Source organism: Rhea pennata, chromosome 8 (assembly GCF_028389875.1).
Source record: "Rhea pennata isolate bPtePen1 chromosome 8, bPtePen1.pri, whole genome shotgun sequence".
NCBI classification, from domain to species: Eukaryota; Metazoa; Chordata; class Aves; order Rheiformes; family Rheidae; genus Rhea; species Rhea pennata.
This window is the reverse complement of record NC_084670.1, coordinates 2,412,988-2,433,265: the sequence shown is the minus strand read 5'-3', so window position 1 is coordinate 2,433,265 and position 20,278 is coordinate 2,412,988. Positions and strand designations below refer to the sequence as shown.

Here is a 20,278-nt window from a genome sequence, read left to right as displayed (position 1 = left end):
CCAAAGTGTTGTTAGGCATGGTAGTTCTGTCTTCCGTGACCATTTAGAGCACTCCAAAATGTCATTTCAAAGGCCTATGCAATAAGTATTAGTATCTAACCTTCAGACAATTTCAGAGACCCTTAAATCTGTGAAAGTAGCGAGATGGACTACATAATTGTAAACTATTAAATTGAATACAAAAGCCTTATCTTCTAATGATAATATAAATTGCAGTGAATTGTAATTACTATTTTTTTTCTCTTAAATGTGGGAGATCTGTCTTGCAAACCAGTAATCAGTGATGTATTTATGTCTCTCATTCAACATATCAATTCTAGAAGCTTTCAGGAAAATACAAGAAAAATCCTCGAATGTCATTTAACATTTTCCTTCAGTGAGCTATTCAGAGGCCATCTTTTAAAGCTGTAGCTTGTGAAACAGCAGATGTTGCAACTGAGTCAAAGGAAGGAGAGCATGTGAGGATTATGAAGGAAGGCAAACACTGTTTGAAAAAACTTCCCATTCCTGAGGCCCCAAACAAGTTTCCAGCATGCGATTTTGCAGCCTTTATAGAAGGCTGAGCATTGTTAAGAAGGAAGGGGTTCAGGGAGTTTGATGCATCAGCATCTCTTCACAGCTTTCAAGTAATATTTTTTTCAGTTATTTATATCATTGTTAAGGACTAGATTTGTACTGCATGTTTGGGAAACTTGATTACTATGTTATGTTGTGACTTTCCTTTACCACGTTATAGGAAGATGCAGCTAATCAAGTGCATCTTGAATTAGAATGGTGAATTCTTATCAGTCAGGCCTAATTATTATTTTAAAGCATCAGAATTTGATACGTTGATTTAAAAACGTATTAGTCATAAATACATGTTTAAGTAATGGCTGTTGTCAATTTTGCTGCTTTTCCAAAGAAAGCTAATAGTGAAATTGGGAGTAGAATTGGTAGAATTAATTAATACCACTTCTGCCTATGATGTAATCAATAGCACTTACTTCTGGAAGAGATACAATGGTGCGTCTTGGTCATGATAGAATGGAAATAAGGAAAGCGTGAAGTATATGTTTCATCCTTTTCTCTCATTTCAGTCTCTCCAGCTCATACTCCTCACTTTTATTTTTCTTCGTTTCTGTTGTGGTGTTTATAACTCCAACTCTAGAAAGACCTAAATTTTCCAAAGACATCCATAAACACATCCTTGTCTGGTACTGACTGTACAGCTTTTTTAGTCTTTTCTTGGCACGTTTTTCAGGTTTTAGCAATGCTGTATATAACTTTTTTTCACATTACTGTTGCCTCTCTTTTTTTTAACAAGCTATTGTTCTGGCTTCAGGCCTTGGGCATCTTTCGCTATCCTTACATTTTTCACCCACAGTAACTTTTATTTTCATGTCAAAGCACTGTTCTTAGGGACCTCTTTTCCAAGTCACTTGCCTTTCTGTAATTTTAATTTCATTGATCTGCTTATTTGTTTATTTTGTTTTGTTTTATTTTGTTCTAAGTTTCCTCCTTCTAGAAACTAGAAATTTTCCATGTTTTGGTTGATTCACCTACCTCCACCCTTGCATCTTCGCCTCTGCTTTCCCTTGCCTGTGCTCTTCTTCTTTATTCCCAGGGCCAGATCACCCCCGCAATTGCACCCTCTGCCTCAGATCTTGAGCTGAAGTACATGTCCATGTCAATCCTGTGATGTTTTCACTTCAGGTTTATTCTCTCCTCTACTGCAAGTCTTTTTTAACTGAGTTTTTTTCCAATACCAGTGGCTATTTCCATATCCTTGACTCTCTTCTACCTTCTCATTGCCTCTGCTTCTCTCTACTCACATGTGTTGGTTCTCTCTTGAACAAAACCAACAGGTGTTTTATAGCTCTTTCTTTCCCTTATCTTCTTTTTCTTTTCCCCTTTCCTAACTGTTTTTATCTGAATGCGCTTCTACAAAGCATGCCTTTCTGAAGAAGTAGCCAATTACCCTGCCACTGAGAGAAAGTGCTATGAAGAGTCAACTAACCACTCTTCCTTTCCTACAGAAGCATATAGGACATTCCTCAGTTAATCATCTTTTTTGACGTATTATTTTATCCTGGTAACTATGACTTAAAATAGGTAAATAATAGAGCTACTAGAGCTACTGTAAGCAAAAGTGAGAATTCTTGTTGCTTAGCAATTGTGCATGTTCTCACATAATGAAGATCAGCCTTTGATGAGGAGTTGTATGCTTGAAGAAGTTGTCTTTATTTTCCACCTATATCAGTTATTTTCATTATTCTAATAAAATAAATTCTCCTGCAATCCTGGGCTCTTTGGTAAGTTAGAAAGCTTGTATGAAACTCACCCAAATATACCCAACCCTCTGAAAATTGTGCTTAATTTTCTTTCTGTTCTTCTAAGCTGTTTGTTTTTTGCTCCCAGCTCTACCAGTTTGGTTGTTTGGTTGGTTGTTTTTTTTCAATATCTCATCTCATTAATGAGTGAGGTACCTGTTTACCATTTTTGTCTGTGCCTTAAGAAGACCTTCAGTAAACTGACCCTTGAATCTGGTAGCCTCTTCTGGTTACCCTGGGCATTGTTTGTCATAGCTTCCTGTTGTTGATTCTAACCTCAGCCTATGTAGCAGAAGGCATTTTCAGGATTTTTGCAAACTTTGATATCTAGCTTTCACGCCAGTTAGTGCAAGCTTCTTGAGACATTCTTGTGCTCCCCTCTTTACTTATCCTAGAGTAAAGCAACTAATCCAACACTTGGGATGAAAGACAACTGGCCTGTATGTTTTCAGTGCAGTTTCGACCAGTTTGCAATATCTCTAGTATTATGGGAAAAGGGTCAAGAGGAGATGCTTTTCTCATAGAGAAATATTTTAGTTTGTGTAGGTCAGCATACAGTGTATATGATTTAAATCTCTTGACTTCACTATTGCTCTTCAACCAGAAATGGCAACTGTATCTGCAGCATATGTTTGTCAATCAAATTCCAATACTAGATACAGGTACCAACAAAATAGACATTTGCTGCAGGATCCATTGTGTGCACAACTTCATAAATTGTTAGTGTAAAGGCTGGTAGCTTTAACAGAGAGTGAGCTCTTCTACAGCCTTGTTCAGGTAATCATTAGATCCCGTTGCCACCAAGATATGGGAGGTATTTAACAGAAGAAATATCTTCTGCTAATGGTCAGCCTTCAAAATATTTTACAGTTGTGATCAAGCAGCACCTCAGCTTTGAGAAACACTGGTATTCTGGCACCCCAAAGCTGTGGGTTTTCGTTCTTTGTACTTCCACAAGCGTGAGGGCTTGCTTCTCCCCACACTCTCCCATCTTATTAGCTTAGGCTTTCCTGTATTTCTTCACTCAGCCAACAGTCCTTGCACATGTTGTCATAGTATCTTCTGCTGGCCCCATGGGGCTGCCTGCGTACGTCATTACTAGTTTATGGTGCCTAAATAATGAGAAGTTCTCCTTAATAGACACTGCTTCTGAAATAGCTCAGAGTTCCAGTATGGAAGGTACATAATAGTGTGAGGAGCATGCTGTAATGCACTATGTTTTTATTGCACGGAGTTTTGAAAAGCTGGATTTCCCTTTTCTTCCTTGCCCTTTTAATAGCTTTATGAAAAGGTGTAAATACTATTTTTCTAGTATCAGATACATTCTCACAAAAACCCTTCGATAACTCCATTTGCTTCTCGTGTGTTAAAAAGTTCTTCTTTTGTTCTGTTTGGAATTGCAGATTCTAAGCATTTGCGTAGATTTTATTAATCATTCAGCAGATCTTTCAAGCTTCTTTTTGTCTTCCGCTGGCTGTCAGTACAATCAAGAGGAAGAATAACAATCCCTCAATCTAACATGTCATAATTCCTAAAGCATTAAATGTTCCTGTTCTACTACCATGTTAACCTCAAGTATCAGATAACATTGTAATTTCCAGTCTCCTCTAGGTTAGGCTCTGGCAGTCTTTCTACCTTCTTTTTATAGTTGAGAAGGGTCACTAGCCTAGCAGCAGGTTAGGCAAGAGATCTGGCAACTCCTCCGTAGTCTTTTTGCTGAGTGAAAAGAACGTTGGAATAGATAGAGTGATTTGTTGTATAATTTGTGCCTGAACTGTGCAGTCAACCTCTTATACATGGATCAAAATGCTTCCACGCTGGTCTGGCTGGATATGATCTTTCCTTTCTCCTCCTTTGCCTTCTTTTGACCAGTTAAAAAGATGCACTGCCATTCTTTCTCTGTAATATTATATTCTAAATATCAGCATCTCGTCTTTTCTTTAACTTCCTTGCCCGGGTTCTTTAGTCTTGCCAGTGTAAGAGTTAGCTTCAGGTTCCATGGTGCTCTATGCTCAAAACAGCTCCCTTTAAAAATGTCTATTGCTTAAATTAATTAATTTCTATTTTCCTTTAAGGGAAGTGTCAAATTCCCCCACTCGTTAGCGTTTCCCTCTATTTGGGCACCCGCTCTTAGTCTCCGTAGTGCTGTTGGGTTTTGGTTATGCAGTGCCTGGCAGGGATTTTGCCGTGTGACCAGGCACAGGCTCCCAGAATAGCAAGGCACGCTGCTTCGGCAGTGTTCTGCTTCAGTGGTGGAATGTTCGCTCTTGCACGCTTTTTGCTCTTGGAATATTATTTGTTGCTTCCACTACTTATTTTTTCTAATAGACCTTTTCTTCCTGGCCCACCCTGACTGCTGTGCACATCTCTTCCGGTGCCAGCACGGCTCCTATTCGGAGCTGTTATCCTGAGGGTCATTCAGGATGTGCCTGGGGTGTGCTCTGCAATACCTAGGAACAACGTAATGGTGTTCGAATGCTATTTAAAATTTCATGAGACTCTGACACATGCATAACACAAGACGGAGCTGAACAGAGTCCAGTTGTCAAAATAATATTGAGCCAATAAGCATGTCATGGGTGGAGCTACTGCAGTATGGGTAAAACAAATAATTCTGAATGAAGACCTTTTTATTAAATACATTGGTCCTGAATGAATCAGGTTACTTGTTTTGTAATATATTTGGGAATGCCTTGATTTTATTAGTATACACAAAAAAATCCAATATTTTTCGCTTGTTTAAGTATTTGAGGCCAAAATGTTATGTGAAAGGGATTGATCAGGAGACAGTTCTTATGAATTTTTCATAAGCTGGTATGTTCAGCTGAATGAATTCAGTGAGTGTCAGTGTGTAGCTTGCAGACAAGCCACATCCACAAGGAGGCTACTGACACAGAAAACACTTTGGCGCATTTTCAGAGGGAGAGCTGGGCTGATAAAGCTTTTTCTGACAGCACTGGCTTATCGTTCTTCGATTTATGCTGCTGTTGCTTTAGGCAGCCTTTACATTTGGAACCCAGCCTTGTGAATGAGTGGGATAAGCTTTGCCGGTTTATCAGCATTTTTAATCTGCAGCAATGTCTATGTGATGTGTTTTTGTTATGTTTTCTGAATGGTGAAAGCCAACATCGCGTCTAAGCTATGACAGCAAAAGATTCTTCTAGGGAACTTGCTACTCCAGAGTCAGATATTTACATAAGGACTTTCAAGGAACAAATGCATTTAGAACTTGAGCTTCCCAAACTGCCTGGGAACAGACCTACGTCTCCAAAAATTTCTCCTCGCAGTTCGCCAAGGAACTCTCCATGCTTTTTCAGAAAGTTGCTGGTGAATAAAAGCATCCGTCAGCGTCGTCGCTTTACAGTGGCACATACATGGTAAGATCTGCTTGATATCAGTACGGGTATACAAAACAGTGTATGTAACTGTGTGTTTTAACAGTGAAAATGAGCGGAGATTCATTCTCACAATACTCACTGCAAGTCTTAACTGAATAGAGCAGAAGGCAGCCGAAGTATGTATAATGCAGTGCCTGTACGATTGTCATTCTGCTTCTGTTCTCCAGCGTAAATACAGCCCAACATTCATCTGTGTTGTGGTTAATCTCTGCTGAATAAAGAAGGCAGCCAGTAACTTTCACAGATGTTATATGATTGCTGTAGGTAGACTATGTGAATTTATTTCAAAACCTTCAAAATACGTTTCCCTCCACTCCCCCCACCTCCCCACCCTAGCTCTGATTGCAGATGACAGTACAACATAGACCAGGCTATTTGGGCACAATATTCTTGGGGTTAAACACTGGAAGAAGCTTTAACTTCACTATGAGTGGCTTTTGACAGTTTTTGCTGGCTATAAATGTCCCCTCTTAGCTAGAGTTTACTTGTAAAAATGGCTGAAAGAGTCTTTTTTTTTTTCTCCGTTCCTTCAAATTACTAACCAAAAATAGTCAATTTGCATGCTATTACAGCTGATTGTGAGCCTCTGAATTTCGGTTATAGTAGTTAAACCATGTCATAAAAATAATCAAAAGATATAATTCAGGAAAATCAATGAGAATCCCAGTGGCTCATTTCCGAAATTTGCTCTATCTATGCCTTATACAGGCCACCTTTTTAAGCCCCAAACTCTATAAATATGCACTAGCTTGACTATCAGAAATAAGTTGAAAAGTTTTAATAACATGAATATTTTTAACACATGCTCACACATAGCCATATTAATCACCTTTCCATTTCATAGATTGAATTAGAGAGGGAAAGAGGATGAGTATAACCCATTTATATTTGCATGAGCCAGATGTTTTGGGATATCCAAAATACTGGATCATTTTCTGCTACTTTCATAAATGGAAGATTATTTTAAAATGGTTTATTTGAGTCATGCTGAAAAATTTCAGAGCTGTATTTACTTCTGAAGTGAATTACTGAATCTTTAGTACTTGCTTAGAGTGGATTAGTAGCTCTTACAGTTGTTACGTACTGTTAATCAGAAAGAAAAATAAGAGGAGGAAACGCAGACAACTTTGCCAGCGAAGTGAACTCAGTAAAACTGAGATAAATAATTATTTCTTTTTTAATACAATTTGAAATACGTTTGTGACTTATCAGCGTTCAATTCAAATTGTAATTCTAGAATCATGCAGTCTTTTTGCCTTTTAATGTTCAAGCAGTAATAATGACTACCCAACCTGGAAACATGGTGTAACAGCTTCAGTGTGCTCTTTAGCTTCATGTGTCATTTTAATTGGCTATAGTCAGTAGAGTTTAGGTTTATACACATAAATTCCTTTAAACATCTGTCATATCTCTCAGCATTAAAACAGTGGGGTGCTGTTCATCTTACCCCCATTAGCATGTTTTGAAAAATGCATACTGTGAAAAGACAGAGTTGTTGGGAATTAATAAAGCAGAATGTGGTCAGACTCATCAGTGGGTATCTGCATTGTTTTAATGAAAAGTGATTGATATATATGTAATAATCTCTGTTTGGATCAACTTGTGAGGGAGGAGGGATTATTCTAGGTTAATTTTGAATGGAAGTCTATCATACTTCTTCAATTATGTAAGTTTTTAAAACCAAGTGGTTATGAACTGCACTTGTGTTTTCATCTTAGGTAAGACAAACTATTTTAGAAATAAAGAAAATCACACTTGCAAGGAAAGGTTTTGAAAATGTGTGTATATGATTGTGTATACATGTCTAGCACTGTCCAGGCATACGGCAAATGAGACATTTTCAGTTTGGTTTAGCATGTTGTGAAACACGATGGTAACTTAAACTATTTCAAGGTGACACAGCATTTCATTAGGATGTCTGTACAGCTATGTTGCATGTGTGCTGTAAATAATGTAGTTTCAGCTATATACGTGAATTTGCATATTTGTTTTAAATAATGTGTTGTTCGGCATAAGTGATGTTTTTCATACACTGCACAAAAATTCCATGTATATAAGATGTTGTGCTTTTATGTTGACCTAGGAAATAGCACCTGGGTAGCAAAGGGATTACCTCACAGAACTATATGCCCAAGAAATATCAACTGCAAAGGTGATAGTAAACAAGGGAATTAATCCATACTGTTGCGTACCAGCTAATACGTAACTTTTATAGCATCATAAACAGTAAACTTTCTCAGTTTGAGGGGCAGTGCCTTGTAAATTACGATCCTTCACCAGCTGTACAGTTGTTGCTAATCTTGCCACTTCCTGGATCTTCAGTTCTGTTCACTCTTCTGTCCTGTATTTTCAGTTTTCTTTGTCATCCTCTGCTCTTGTTTCCTTGTGTCTTTAATTGCCTTCTCCAGACATTTTCCTCCTTTTACAGCTACATACAGTTTCAATTATTTCTTTCTCCTGATTTTGCTGACAAAAATCTGTCACTGCCAGTCTTCTCCAATATCCAGTCATCAGCTCTTACTCAAAAACAAACAAAAAAATCCATAGAGATTTTTCAGAATTAAAAAAATAAGACCATGATACAAATACTTCTGTGCTCTGAATCTTTCTTTTCTTCAAGATCTAGTTTTTATGACAATACATGACCATAGTCAACACTGCTGTTTTCAAACATCTGTGAATGTTTGCTGATCCCTTCGTGCTCTGAAACCCCTAAGTAGCTTGCCATGGCTGGTGTTGCTGTGTCTAATCTTCAAATGCCTCATTCACATAAATTACCATTACAAAAACTCGCAAGCCTTCTGTCTTTTCCCTCTACCAGAATCCACAAGTCTTCTTCCTTTGCACCTCTCGTCTTAGAGATTTTGAAAATCCGTATCCTATTTCTTCCTTTCTGATACTTCTGCATGTTTCGCTTGCATTTGTTGGGCTTTCGTGAGGAAAAGAGCAGACGTTAGTTGACACGAGTTGTTACCTAGTATTAGCTATCTCAGTGCTGAACATGCAGTCCAGCCTAGCTGCAGGGTTTCCTCTGCAGTCAGAGGAGAAAGAAAAACACCTGCAGAAAAGAAGTAGGTGTGCTGGGTTCACAGTGCTTTCTTCTGTGCTAACCAGTGCAGTGTCGTCCAAACCGGACTTTGTGTCCACTACTCTCAGTCCTCCTCAATTCTGGGTTTGACACAAGAACTCTCAAAGCAGAAACTTTTTTAAAAAATGTAGCTTTTATTTTCCAGAGGTCTGCCATTTTATTCTCGTGAAGTAGGACTATTAATGTCATTGGGATTACACCCAAAGCAAGGTCCAGCTCAGCAAAGTCTGGCAAGGTTCTCTGTCTTCTGAAAGAAACTCAATACTCTCTAGTGCATTCTGCTGCTTGTAATAGTTTTATTTAAATATTTATCCCCAAGGTTATAAACAGTTTTTCAATAACATTTATACAACCTGGGTCACTTCCTCTATTTCTTAATGTATAGTCAGTCATCAGTTGTGCTGTGTGATGAGCACTAGCATTTTAATGAAGCAGTTTCTAGGATATGGTGTTTGCTGTCTCTTCCTAGCTAAGTCTTTTTTTCCCCAAAATTATTTTACATTTAGATTTCATTATTTTAGTGGCTTTAAGTCTCTTTTCTTTTTATACCTGTTATCCAGTGTATAAAGAAAATACAGAACAGAAATGGTGTACTAGGAAATCTTACTCTATTTTCTTCTTTTGGTTATCTTTCAAAAAGATTGAAATAGAGATGCAGATTTGCTTTTTAAAATATACTGTAAAATGTACATCATATGCTAGCCTTAATTTTTTGAAAACACGATCTGTTTTCATTACAAAATAATTGTCAGTGCTAGAATTTAGTAGTTTAAATTTAAATCCAGTCAGAGTGGTAGCATTTGAGCTTTCCAAGCCTTGTGAACAACGATGGTTCTGTTTAATTATTTGAATTTTCAAAATGTTCTATTGATGTCATGTGAAAGCCATCAAAGCCACCATGTTTTGTTCTGTTTTCTGATCATTGTCTGTGCCTGTAGAACCAAATAGTAAAGACTTATCTAGTGACAACCAACATGGAAATACTACTCCAGGAAATTCAGATTTTGTGGACTGCCTGCGTACTTGTATTTGCTGAGGATAGTGAATACTTAAAAGATCCATGAATCTCTCTGTTCATTTGGCTGTGCTGTGGTGGGATGTACAATGAGAGCAGAGGGTGAGAACTACTGCTGGTAGAGAGAAGTTCCTGGTGGGAGCTCGTCCTTGATACCCATTCAGCTACAAACTCTGCCGTGTCCAGCAGCAATGAAATGGCTTCTTCCCTGCTCTGGGTCCCCAGGTTCTCATGTGCCAGTGCATCTTCTGCTGAGGTCTCCTAACTAGCCCCATCAGATGCCTGCGCTAGGGAGCGGGATAGAGGCCACAGCACAGTGCGTCACAGGAGTGAGGTACAGATCTAGCTGCAGGAGAAGGGAAAACGCCGCAGCTGTATGAGTCCTGTTCAGAGGATGAGATGTGACGGGTCTGAATTAGGAATTGATTTTTGCTTTTGAGACAAAGCTAGTGTTCTCTCGCCATAACCCGTCTTTCTGAAAGTACGGTGTGATATGATTTTGGATACATAGTTTGTGCTTTGCTCTATGCATCATGCAATGTGTTTCCTTGGTTTCTACATTGAATAGCATGCTTGTCCTTACTTCCATTAACTGACCTGCCTGTGTTTTCCATTGAATGCTGACATGATTTCAGGCTTTTCTTCTTTGTCTTGGAGAAATCAGAGGATTCTCTTGCTTTCTGGAGTCACTAATTTCTCTTTCTAACTGGAACTAATGCTTGGACACACTGTGTTGCTAAGTTATCTATTGAGACTCTTAGGAGAGACAAACTGAAGTTATAGACAAAAGTACGAAGAAAAGAAGGAAAAAGAAAAAAAGCAGGGAATGTTCTGTGCTTTGTACATTCTGCTCTTTGTGCCCCCAAAACATTGCTGAACACACGCAACTGAATGCAATGAAAGGTTCAAGAAGATGTGTAGGAGAGTAGGGAAGAGCTCTCTAAATAGCAAAAGTAAGCACAAACAACAAGAACAAGACCAACAATGTAATCTTTAAGTTTGTTCTGGCTGCGTGTGTTGTATCTGGGTATATATACATATGCATGCATACGTATGTATGTCTGTGAACTGTATCTATGACTGCAGAAGACGGAAAGGGGGAGCTTCTTTCATCTCCCAGCCACTTAAGTGGGAAAACACACTTTCAACATAGCGTTAAAATATTTATCAGCTATTAAAGATTCAAGTAAAGTACAGGGAATTGCGATATTAATGATAGCTTGATTTTGGTGGGCTCAGGCATTCCTTAGGGAGAGAGTGTATCTGTTCTTGCAGAAATAAACAGGTTTAGGTATATATGTTAGGTGTATATCTGTTACTGCTTGTGTACTTTCTCCTTTCATCAAATGGAAGAATGAGATTCAATGTAAAATGTCTACTTTTGAAATTACAGGCGTAGATTACATTCATAGATAATCATGATTTGTATCAACATATGACCCTTCTAAAGATTTTTTGGTAATTCATGAAATGTCCTTAATTAAGTCTGGAGTTTTACCTTTAAGGCAGATACAATGGGTTCCTTCAAAAAGCTTATTCCAACTCTAGGGATATAATTCCAGGATAAATTTTTAATGTTCATAGTGTGCTAATCTGAGGAATATAGATTGGGAGAGGTTACATGATTTACTGCAGTGATAGTTTGAGACACTTGCAGAATGACGTCTACTCTCAGTCATAAGCTTAAACTATTAAGTCAATATTTCCTATACTAAAATGGTTTCTTTACATAGGTTTGTTCTTGAAACTAGCTTTCTGTGTTGAAATTCGTCTCTGTATAACACTATGGAAACTAACGATTATGATAGCATCTACAGATTTATATTTGGGTTATATGTCTCCCGTAAGAACAGTTTTTCTCAAGCATTTGAGTTGAATGCTAGTACAGACAAATGTATAAATGTCTGCCACATAATTTATGCAGTGTAGGTTAGCTTTCCTGCAGATCTATGCATTCTCCTTTTCTTCTTTTCAGCTTTTTTTGTTTCTGAATCACCGGAAATGACTCTCCTGAATGATTCTCTGTGCTTTACTTGTGTTACCTTAAATTAGCATATCTGATAACGTCACACTGATTCTACAACGATGGCATATTTGTGTGACACACAGTGTGAGTTTGGGGTGGATTGATAGGACATTACAGCTCATTCTGTAATGATCATAGTATGAGAGTTTGGAGTGTCATATTTGGTTTAGATTAAAACATGGTTGAGGGTCTTGGCAGAGGTGAGTTAAAGCAGTGTCACAGAAAATGCTGTGCTGATGCTGTGGTACGCAGCAGATTTGCAAGCGTAGAAGGTTTGGAGAGGTAGAGAGAGGAGAGTAGAATCAATAGGTAACGATGGAGACTGTGGTCAAACTGAACTGGGTAGCGGAGGACTGAATGAATGCGTGTGAGGTACAAAATATAAATAAGTAACAAAGCTCTGCTCATGGGATACTGTGATTTTTTTACCAGGCGTTGGGATTTGTTACCTAGAGTGAGAGTGTTTGGATCCATGTTGTTCATTGTACAGCCCGGTTCACTTCTCGTCTTTCCTATTCTATCTGCTGACCTGAAAGAAGACATGGTGCTTAACAATAGACAGCTTTGCTTGACATGTGAGCTTCTGTCTGAGCACAAGATAAAGCTATAGCTGATAAAAGGAAAAAAAAAAGACATTCGTGTAGTGTACTGAGCTAGTAACACACCAGTGTAATGCCAAAGTAAAACAAGAAGGCTAGTGCAAGAACAGCTGGTAGTATTTTTAGGTAAAATACTGTCATAGCCACCCATACAAAAATTATTAGCATGAAATAGAATTTTACTTTCCAAAAAAATACATGCATAGATTGAATCTCTTCCTTCAGATAAAACTCTTTGCCCCTGGGAAGCACTGAAGGAAAAACAAATTTCAAAACCAAATTCAGCTTTCTCAAGTTTTTTTCTTCTCTCACTGTTAAAAATAGGTAATGCTCAGGGGCAGAGAAGGTTTTAAGTAATGGTGCAGGACCAAAATTGTGGAAAACCAGCAACTTGTTACTTGATTTCATTCTGTGTGGGTTTTTTATTTTTATTTTTTTTAACCACCCTTATTTGTGTGGGACAAAACAATTGGTTGGTGTACTAATATCTCATGATAAATACATGCCTTCTTCGTGGTGTGGTATGCTATGATGTGCTCAAGTTTAAGATGTTCCATGCCACTAGGACGATGAATTTAAATAGCAGGTGGTCAGATTTCACCCAGATTGCTATGATTTGTGACTTTTTCCAGTAAAATTGATTCCCCAAGATGTGAGAAAAATTTAAACTGAAGAGACTGACAAGAGTATCCAGACTCAAATTAGCAGTGAAAGGAGGTGAGCAGGGAAGGAAGAGACAAAGGCAGGAGGAGGAGGCAGTGCAGAGGGACCCAAGATTTACAGTTCTAGGTGTTTGACGTTGCCAACAGTATCAGAGTGTGGAACTCTGAAGTGCTGCAGACAGACTTTCATTACTTCAGTGATCAGGCCTTACCAGCTGGGAAACGAAGCAGGAATGGCAAAGTTAAAGTGGATGGCCAGAGAGGGAGAACTGAGCTTCCTGCACACGGGTCGGATAAGAGGGTTTCAGCTGTTGAGGCTGGGCTGCCCCATCCTGCTGCCAGAAGTGTTCACCATCCTCTGTATCTCAGCAGCTTCCTTCTGTGCCGCAGCCAGCTGGCTTTGCTGTCATTGGCAAAGAAAGCGCCAAGGACGTGGATATTTTGTTGCCATAATAGTCTGCTACATTAGGAAACTGTCTTTGCTACTGGCTAGAACCTGTTGGGACTAGCAGAGGAGAGCTTTTATGGGTAGGATTAGGATGCCTACGTTCGCTAGAACTGAGTTAACCTTTGAAGGCTTAATATAAGTGTGTGTAATGGCCTTCTGCTTTTTTTTTTCTAAGCCAACAAGTTGTATTTTATCATGACAGAGCAATTTATTGCAGCTTTCTCCACAACAGATTTTAATATTACCAAGGCAAGACAACTGCATGGCAGTTAACAGAATTAAATGTGAACCACTTTATCAATATGCCCTGAATCATTCTGAACTCATGCTGAGAAAGAGGTTTTATTGCATTTCCAGTCATTACATGTATCCAGCCTTACATGGTTCAGTTAGTGCTATGATGATGATTTCTCATTGTGCAATTGTGTGTGTGTGTGTGTGTGTACACACACACTTGTGTGTATATGTATGATCCATGATGATGCAGACTTCAGCAAAGAGAATTTTTATTCTGATTACAAATGTATAGCAAGTGTATGTATAGGTACTTACCTGGGGTAAGTACTGAATAATAATTGCATTTCAGTGCAAATATGTCTTGGTAGTAAAGTTTTTATAGTAACTTCTTGGCTTACTGTTTTCTGATTTCTGACATAGATGTTGGAATGGAGAAGCAAGCAAATTGTACCATTTAGAAGCATGCCTTCTGAAAGGAGACATATGGAGAAATTCTTTCTTTCTTTCTTTATTTATTTATTTATTTTAATCAGTAAAAGAAAGAAAATAGAAATCAATTGATTTTTCCTCCTGACTTAGGGACAGCTTTTGCGTGGACTTTGAATCAGTGTAAGTACAGCACAAGAGCTTTAACAAATTACCTCCTTTTATGATATTTATGATTTAGATTTTACTGTTGTCTTCTTTTATAATACTGACATTTAGGTTCTACCATGATCTTTCAGTATTTACCATATGATCTTGAAATGTGCTGAATACACTTTGTAAATGAATATTTGCTCCTTGCCTTTTCTCTTAAGTATATTTAAAAAAAAAAAAAAAGTGCAAAGAGCTCTGTGAAAACTGGAGAAACATCTTGTGCTATTATTTCATTTCAGAAAACTTTAATGAACACTGCTGACATAGTACATGTGCAAGTAGTAATTGCATAATGATGGACAACTTCATTAGGTTAGAGGAAAAGTTTCCTTTCATAACAGTAATGCAAAATTAGCTTTTCCATTTTACTGGATTCATTATTACCAAGGTAATTGTAGGATCTGAATCTCCAGTGAGCCCAGTACCTTCTGGAGCTTGTGCCACAGAAACAAGGGCTGAAGAAACTCTGCACCGGAAGACGTTTACTCCTTGTAGGTTCAGGTGTATTTTCAGATCTTTCTTTATGTTCTTTGGAACGTTGTTCTAAGTCAGACTGTGTTATTGTTTAAAACGAATTTTTATTATAGTCCTAATCATCCAGTTAGGACTGAAGTTTTGTATTGTTGGGTGCCGTATACTACAATATTTTCTAAGCACAGAAGACAAACAAGATGGAGGAAAAAGCATTACTAAAATGAACAGGTTTATACAATCTTTTTTATTATTATTCTCCCTCACTTACGGGGTTTATTTTGTATTTTTCTGAGAGGAGTGGGGAAATAATGAAAACCTGAGTCAAACATGACATGAGGAAACTTGAGAAGAAGCTGATGAGAGACACAGAGAACAAAGGTAGTGAGAATGGGGGAGGAAGAAGAGTTGGACAGTGGGCTTGTGCTACAGGAAACAGTGTCCAGATTGCTCACTGCCTCAGTCCCGCTTGGTACGTTCCCTGTTTGTCACTAACGTGTCAGAATGTCAGTAGGTTGTTACTAAGGTGAAAGTCAGCTGCTGGGATTAACGGAGACCAACGCAATTGAAAGAGGTATGGCTCTGAAGAACTGACCGAGGCGCTCTCTTAGCCTTCTAAATCTGACCATCACCTCTGAAATACTGCCTTCTTATTCAGGCTTTTGAGGAAGTTTTGTCCTTCCTCTCAGGTGAGGAAAGCTACCTAGTGGTAGTTATTTATTGCTTCCAGAGTCCTTGCATCTGCAACTGATTGTGAATACGAAATGAACAGAGTGCCAACCTCCAGATGGCTCGTAATGTCAAGATGTCTGCTTTTCCAAAGTGTTAGCTTCTGTGAGTACATGCAAACCACATGAGGGACAGCTTAGTCAGCTTTCAGTGATGGCTTTCAAGACCTTGAATCAGCTTTAAGAGTTGAGCGCATCTTCCCCAATGACTTGCAAACATACATGTAGACACTTAGTGTTTGAATATTCAAGAAAGCAGAGCGAGGACTAATTTACCTAGCTAAGAAGGTAGAATAAAGCAGATCCAGATTGTGACGCTGTTCATGCAGCATTGCAAAACTTCTGAGAAAATAAGCAGTGCTCACAGCATGACAAAATTATTTTCCTAGCTCTACTAACTATCACATCTTCAAAACTAGAATTTTATCTTGGGGAGTCAAGTTCCCAGTAATTTGCTTAGCAATATCATTTGATTTTAAGTGAAGGAGGCTTGGGTAGTGTACTTTGGCAGAAGTATTTGCTTAAGACATATAGGTACATGTTGTTGAGAAGGTATGCTGGAGAGCCTTATGTAAGCGTCTGCTTTTGGTGGTTCATTGCTGTTGCTATCTCCAGACATTTGGAGTTCCTACTCTGCCCAGTAGTGTGTATATTCAGAATACTGTTTTTTTCCTATGAATATGCTACAAACAAAAAGTAGATTATGTAATTTTTCTGATATATATGTATATCATATATATATATATGTCTCTGTCTACATTTACTCTGTCTCTTCTTACAGCTTCAGATAACCTCAGTTTAGTAGATTTTAAACATCGGGGCGTATACTATTCTATGGGATTCCCTTACCTCACAACCTGGAAATATGTTCAAATTTTTATCAAAGTCTGTTCATACTGCAGCTTTCAGAAGAACAGAATTAGCAGCATAATGACCATCAATATGAGTAGACTGAGTTAGAGCAGTGTTTCCTCTCTGTCATAAAATCAAGCTGTTCTTATGCACCGCAGATGGAGACACCTCTCTGTTGAAGGATAAATGGCGTGGCACGGTTTCTGTTAATGGCTTGGTGATTAGAAGTCCTACTGTAGGAATGGAGACACAAGTATGTAATCAGCCCAGTGCATGCTTCCTGTATGTTAACACACGAGAGCTCATTTAAGAGGTTTTCAGCCCATTTGCCTTATTCTGTCCCCTCTCAAGAAACTTACGTAGGCAGGAAATCAGAATATTTGTATAAAAAGATGAGGCAAATAATTCTAGGGAAGCTCATTTTTTATGAGTATTCAGTTATTATGATGAGCGCTTGCGCAGTGTGTACAAGAGCTTGATTTCCAGAGGGCTGTTGCAGGTACAGCACCTTTATTGCATGTGTTCTTTCTGGTAAGGGATGCTTATTTGGCTCTGTCAAATGCTTACGTGTGGCTCTGTCCTTGTCCTGGTAAGTTGGTACATGAGAGGAGCAATTTTGCGTTTTGGCTCTGGCAAGACTGGGAACAGTAATCTGCTGCAATATTTTGGCAGTTCCCTAGCACAAAGCCCACTAGTGACTTCAGCAAGAGCATATACCCCTTGAAGTAAAGACGACTAGGCTGATTCTAGTTGTTCCTTCCTGTTTTCCTGTAAAGCTACTGGCACCATTGGTAATCCCAGCATTGTAGCTTCTTTCTTGGAGCCCTGGGGTGAGAGTGTATGAGTCCTAGTACGGTAGTCCTGGAGGAACACGGTGAGGCCGAGTTTATTCCCTTATGCATTTAGATGTGCTAATACAGACTTTAATCACCTTCTAATACCCAGTTGTCTACTTACTTACTTAAACTTCACCCATCTTGTTCAAGACCAGCTAGTAACAGAGTAGTTGAAGCATTTCAGTTTCCTGAAATGCTGCTGTCACTTGCCCTTGTCTTTTGGGGACATGTGGGCCTACAGAGTACCATGGCTGGAAAATCCATGCTTCCCAGTTGGAAGTAGAGCTGGCAATTGCATAGGCTGCGTGTTGGATGTGATGGACCACAGCACTCTGGAGATGCACAGGATTTGCTAGTGTAAGCGGGCAGCGTTCTGTGCTGAAGTGTTTCTTTAGCCGTCTGCTTAAGGAGGAAAAAGCTTTCAAAACAGGTAGAGTAACAGCTCTTTAACTATGATCACTACATATTAATGATGGCAAGCCTCAGTCACCCTTAACTTCTGAAATGCGGATAGCTGTCTTCTGTAACTGCCTCTTCCCCTTTAGGTAATGTGTTCTTTTAAATCTAGTTGAGGTATATGTTGTCAGGTGTGGATCGGATCCCCTTAACGAACTGTGCTGCTGAGCTCAGGAGAGGTCGGAGGTGGAAGGCCAAAAGAGAGGGCTCTTGCACTGTCCCCTCAGTGTGTGGAGTTTGGGCTGCTTTGAGCCATTGCTTGGCTTGCTGCTTATTTTTTCCAACAGCTTGCTATTAGACTGGTACAACATGTATGTTCAGTAAACATATCCATAATGAGGTTATGCCCTGTAGTCATGAATTATTACAGGGCAGTCCCTTTCATTTGATACTGAGCTCCTGCAATTCCAGATGAAGTTGATGGAAGCTGCAAATGCTATGCATTTCTGAACCTTCGCTACTGATGTTACGTATTTTTGCTTTCAAAGACAGCTGGTAACAAATGCTGTCCTTGTTTAGCAACAATTGTTGTTGGTCATTTGTTACAGCAGATTGTTACTCTCTCCTCTCTTCCCCCCCCCCCCCCCAAAAAAAATCAATGAACCCCCCCCATGTCATTTAATTCGTATTTACAAAACAGAGAGAAACATATGCTTAAACACCAAAAAAAAAAAAAAAAAAAAAAAGAAAGAAAAAAAAAGAAAAGAAAAAAGAGCGAGAGAGAGAGGACCAATTCTCCTGTGTCAAGAGATCTCGTCTCCATCATGTTGGCAATGAAACAAAAGTGATTACATTGTTTGATGTAGTAATAAAGAAGAGACAAAAGAGAAAAGATGGTGTGTGATGCAGACAGTAAGGCCAGAAGATGCACACTAAAAAGAGAAGTTGATGTAATGAGAAGCCCTTATAAAGGAAGCTCTTGCACTGCTGTATGCATTTGCACTTGCAGTATGCTGCATGCCTGCAGTAGACAATTATTACCATTTGTCTTGTACTTGTCAGTTCTTTTAGGTGAAAGAAAATCTTCTGTCAAGTTGTATGTTCATGTTTTTCATTGGTCATCCTTTCGTGAACTGAAGGTGAATCTTCTTTGACAGTTCTTAGAAAGCAGTGAGGCTTTTTTAGAGAATATTGTATGGTCTTAGGGTTAAAGTTTAATTTATTTGAATTTTGGAAAGTAAGACACTACATAAAACTAAGTAAAAATTATCCTAATTTTGCTGTGTGGATAGCAGTGTCTTCTGTGTGGATAGTAATATCTTCTGATAGGTAGCTTTATTACATTGTAAGCATATTTGTATTGTTTAGGATTCAGATAATATTAACCACTAACAATATTTGATAGAGTACTCACTTTGAATGTATTCACTCAAAAAAGCCTCAAGGTATATTTGAGAAATGGGTTTATTTTTTATGGTTGGATAAAATAATTTAGAGTGAATTAAAAGGACTTATTTTGGTATTAATTCACAAAGTGCAATTTGAAAAAATATGAAATAAAATCATCAATCTATTCAGTAGTAATAGATGTGGAAGAAATTACAGAAGTTGAATGGACAAGTTGAAAGTATATAATAACACAAGCCTATAGTTATCATATTTTTCTATTAGAGAACTTTTTCATAATCTAGAGATACAGTTTCCCGTTACATCAATGTCTCTTAGCAAGACAATATGAAATATTACATGTTTTTAAAGCAAGTGCTTCAGAACATAGAACCACTGTGTCCGTCTTCTGCACTGAAGGGCAAAATAGCTTCTCACTACCTGGGGTAGTGAGTGAATCTGTGCTTATTTTAAAGCAGATCGAAAGGGCTGGGTATACCTAGCAGCAGCAACTCTAATCCTTTGCAGACGTGTTATGTCCCGTTGTTGGGGGATGGAAACTGATTCTTGCTGCAGTTTCTTTTCTGAACTTGGATCCACTTCCTGTTCCTCTGGGAATGAGGAACAGCTGTTATCTTAAGGAACTACTGTCTTCCGTACAAATCTCTTCCACTAAAGGCTTCCCATTGCCAAAAAGGACCATCAGCCTCCACGTTGTCCTTGGCTACCCAAGAGGCCAGTGGCAGAAATTTCTTTCAACATCTGCAGAAGACAGAAGCTTGTCAGTGCTGCTGTGAAACGGCGGATTACCCATGCACATTTGTCAGAGGCAGGTTCCTGTGGCAGTGATCAGAGAGAGGAAGCTCTGCACACCCTGCAGACCTCAGGTTGTGCACACAGCGTGGTTGCTGACTCAGGCGTGACCTGTATCCTAGTAGACCCCGTAAAGGAGTGGCACTGTATTGCAGTTGAAAGGCCACTTGGTGGCTGGAGTGCTGAGACCATCGCTCTCCCTGTCTGTGACCTTAGATGACAACTGCATTTCTGTGTCAGAACGGGACCATCGAGCTTGACCTCTGTCACTTACTCACTGTCACCTCTGTCACTTGACCTCTCAACAGTCAGGCTCGCGTGTAAAACCTAGCTCTTTACTCAATCTTTCTGTTAGTTTACTTATTTTTGTGC

The 20,278-nt window shown here is 38.8% G+C and overlaps 1 protein-coding gene across 1 annotated transcript in view; it reads left to right on the top strand.

Annotated features, from left to right (window-relative positions):
• The first annotated feature begins 5,307 nt into the window (after positions 1-5,307).
• Positions 5,308-20,278, top strand: part of PDE4B (phosphodiesterase 4B) — a 168,838-nt gene continuing 153,867 nt past the window's right edge. Inside the window, exon 1 of the mRNA XM_062581005.1 lies at positions 5,308-5,689. Within this exon, the coding sequence (XP_062436989.1) occupies positions 5,454-5,689 (236 nt within the window). The 5' untranslated portion in view covers positions 5,308-5,453. The remainder of the gene's footprint in view (positions 5,690-20,278) is intronic.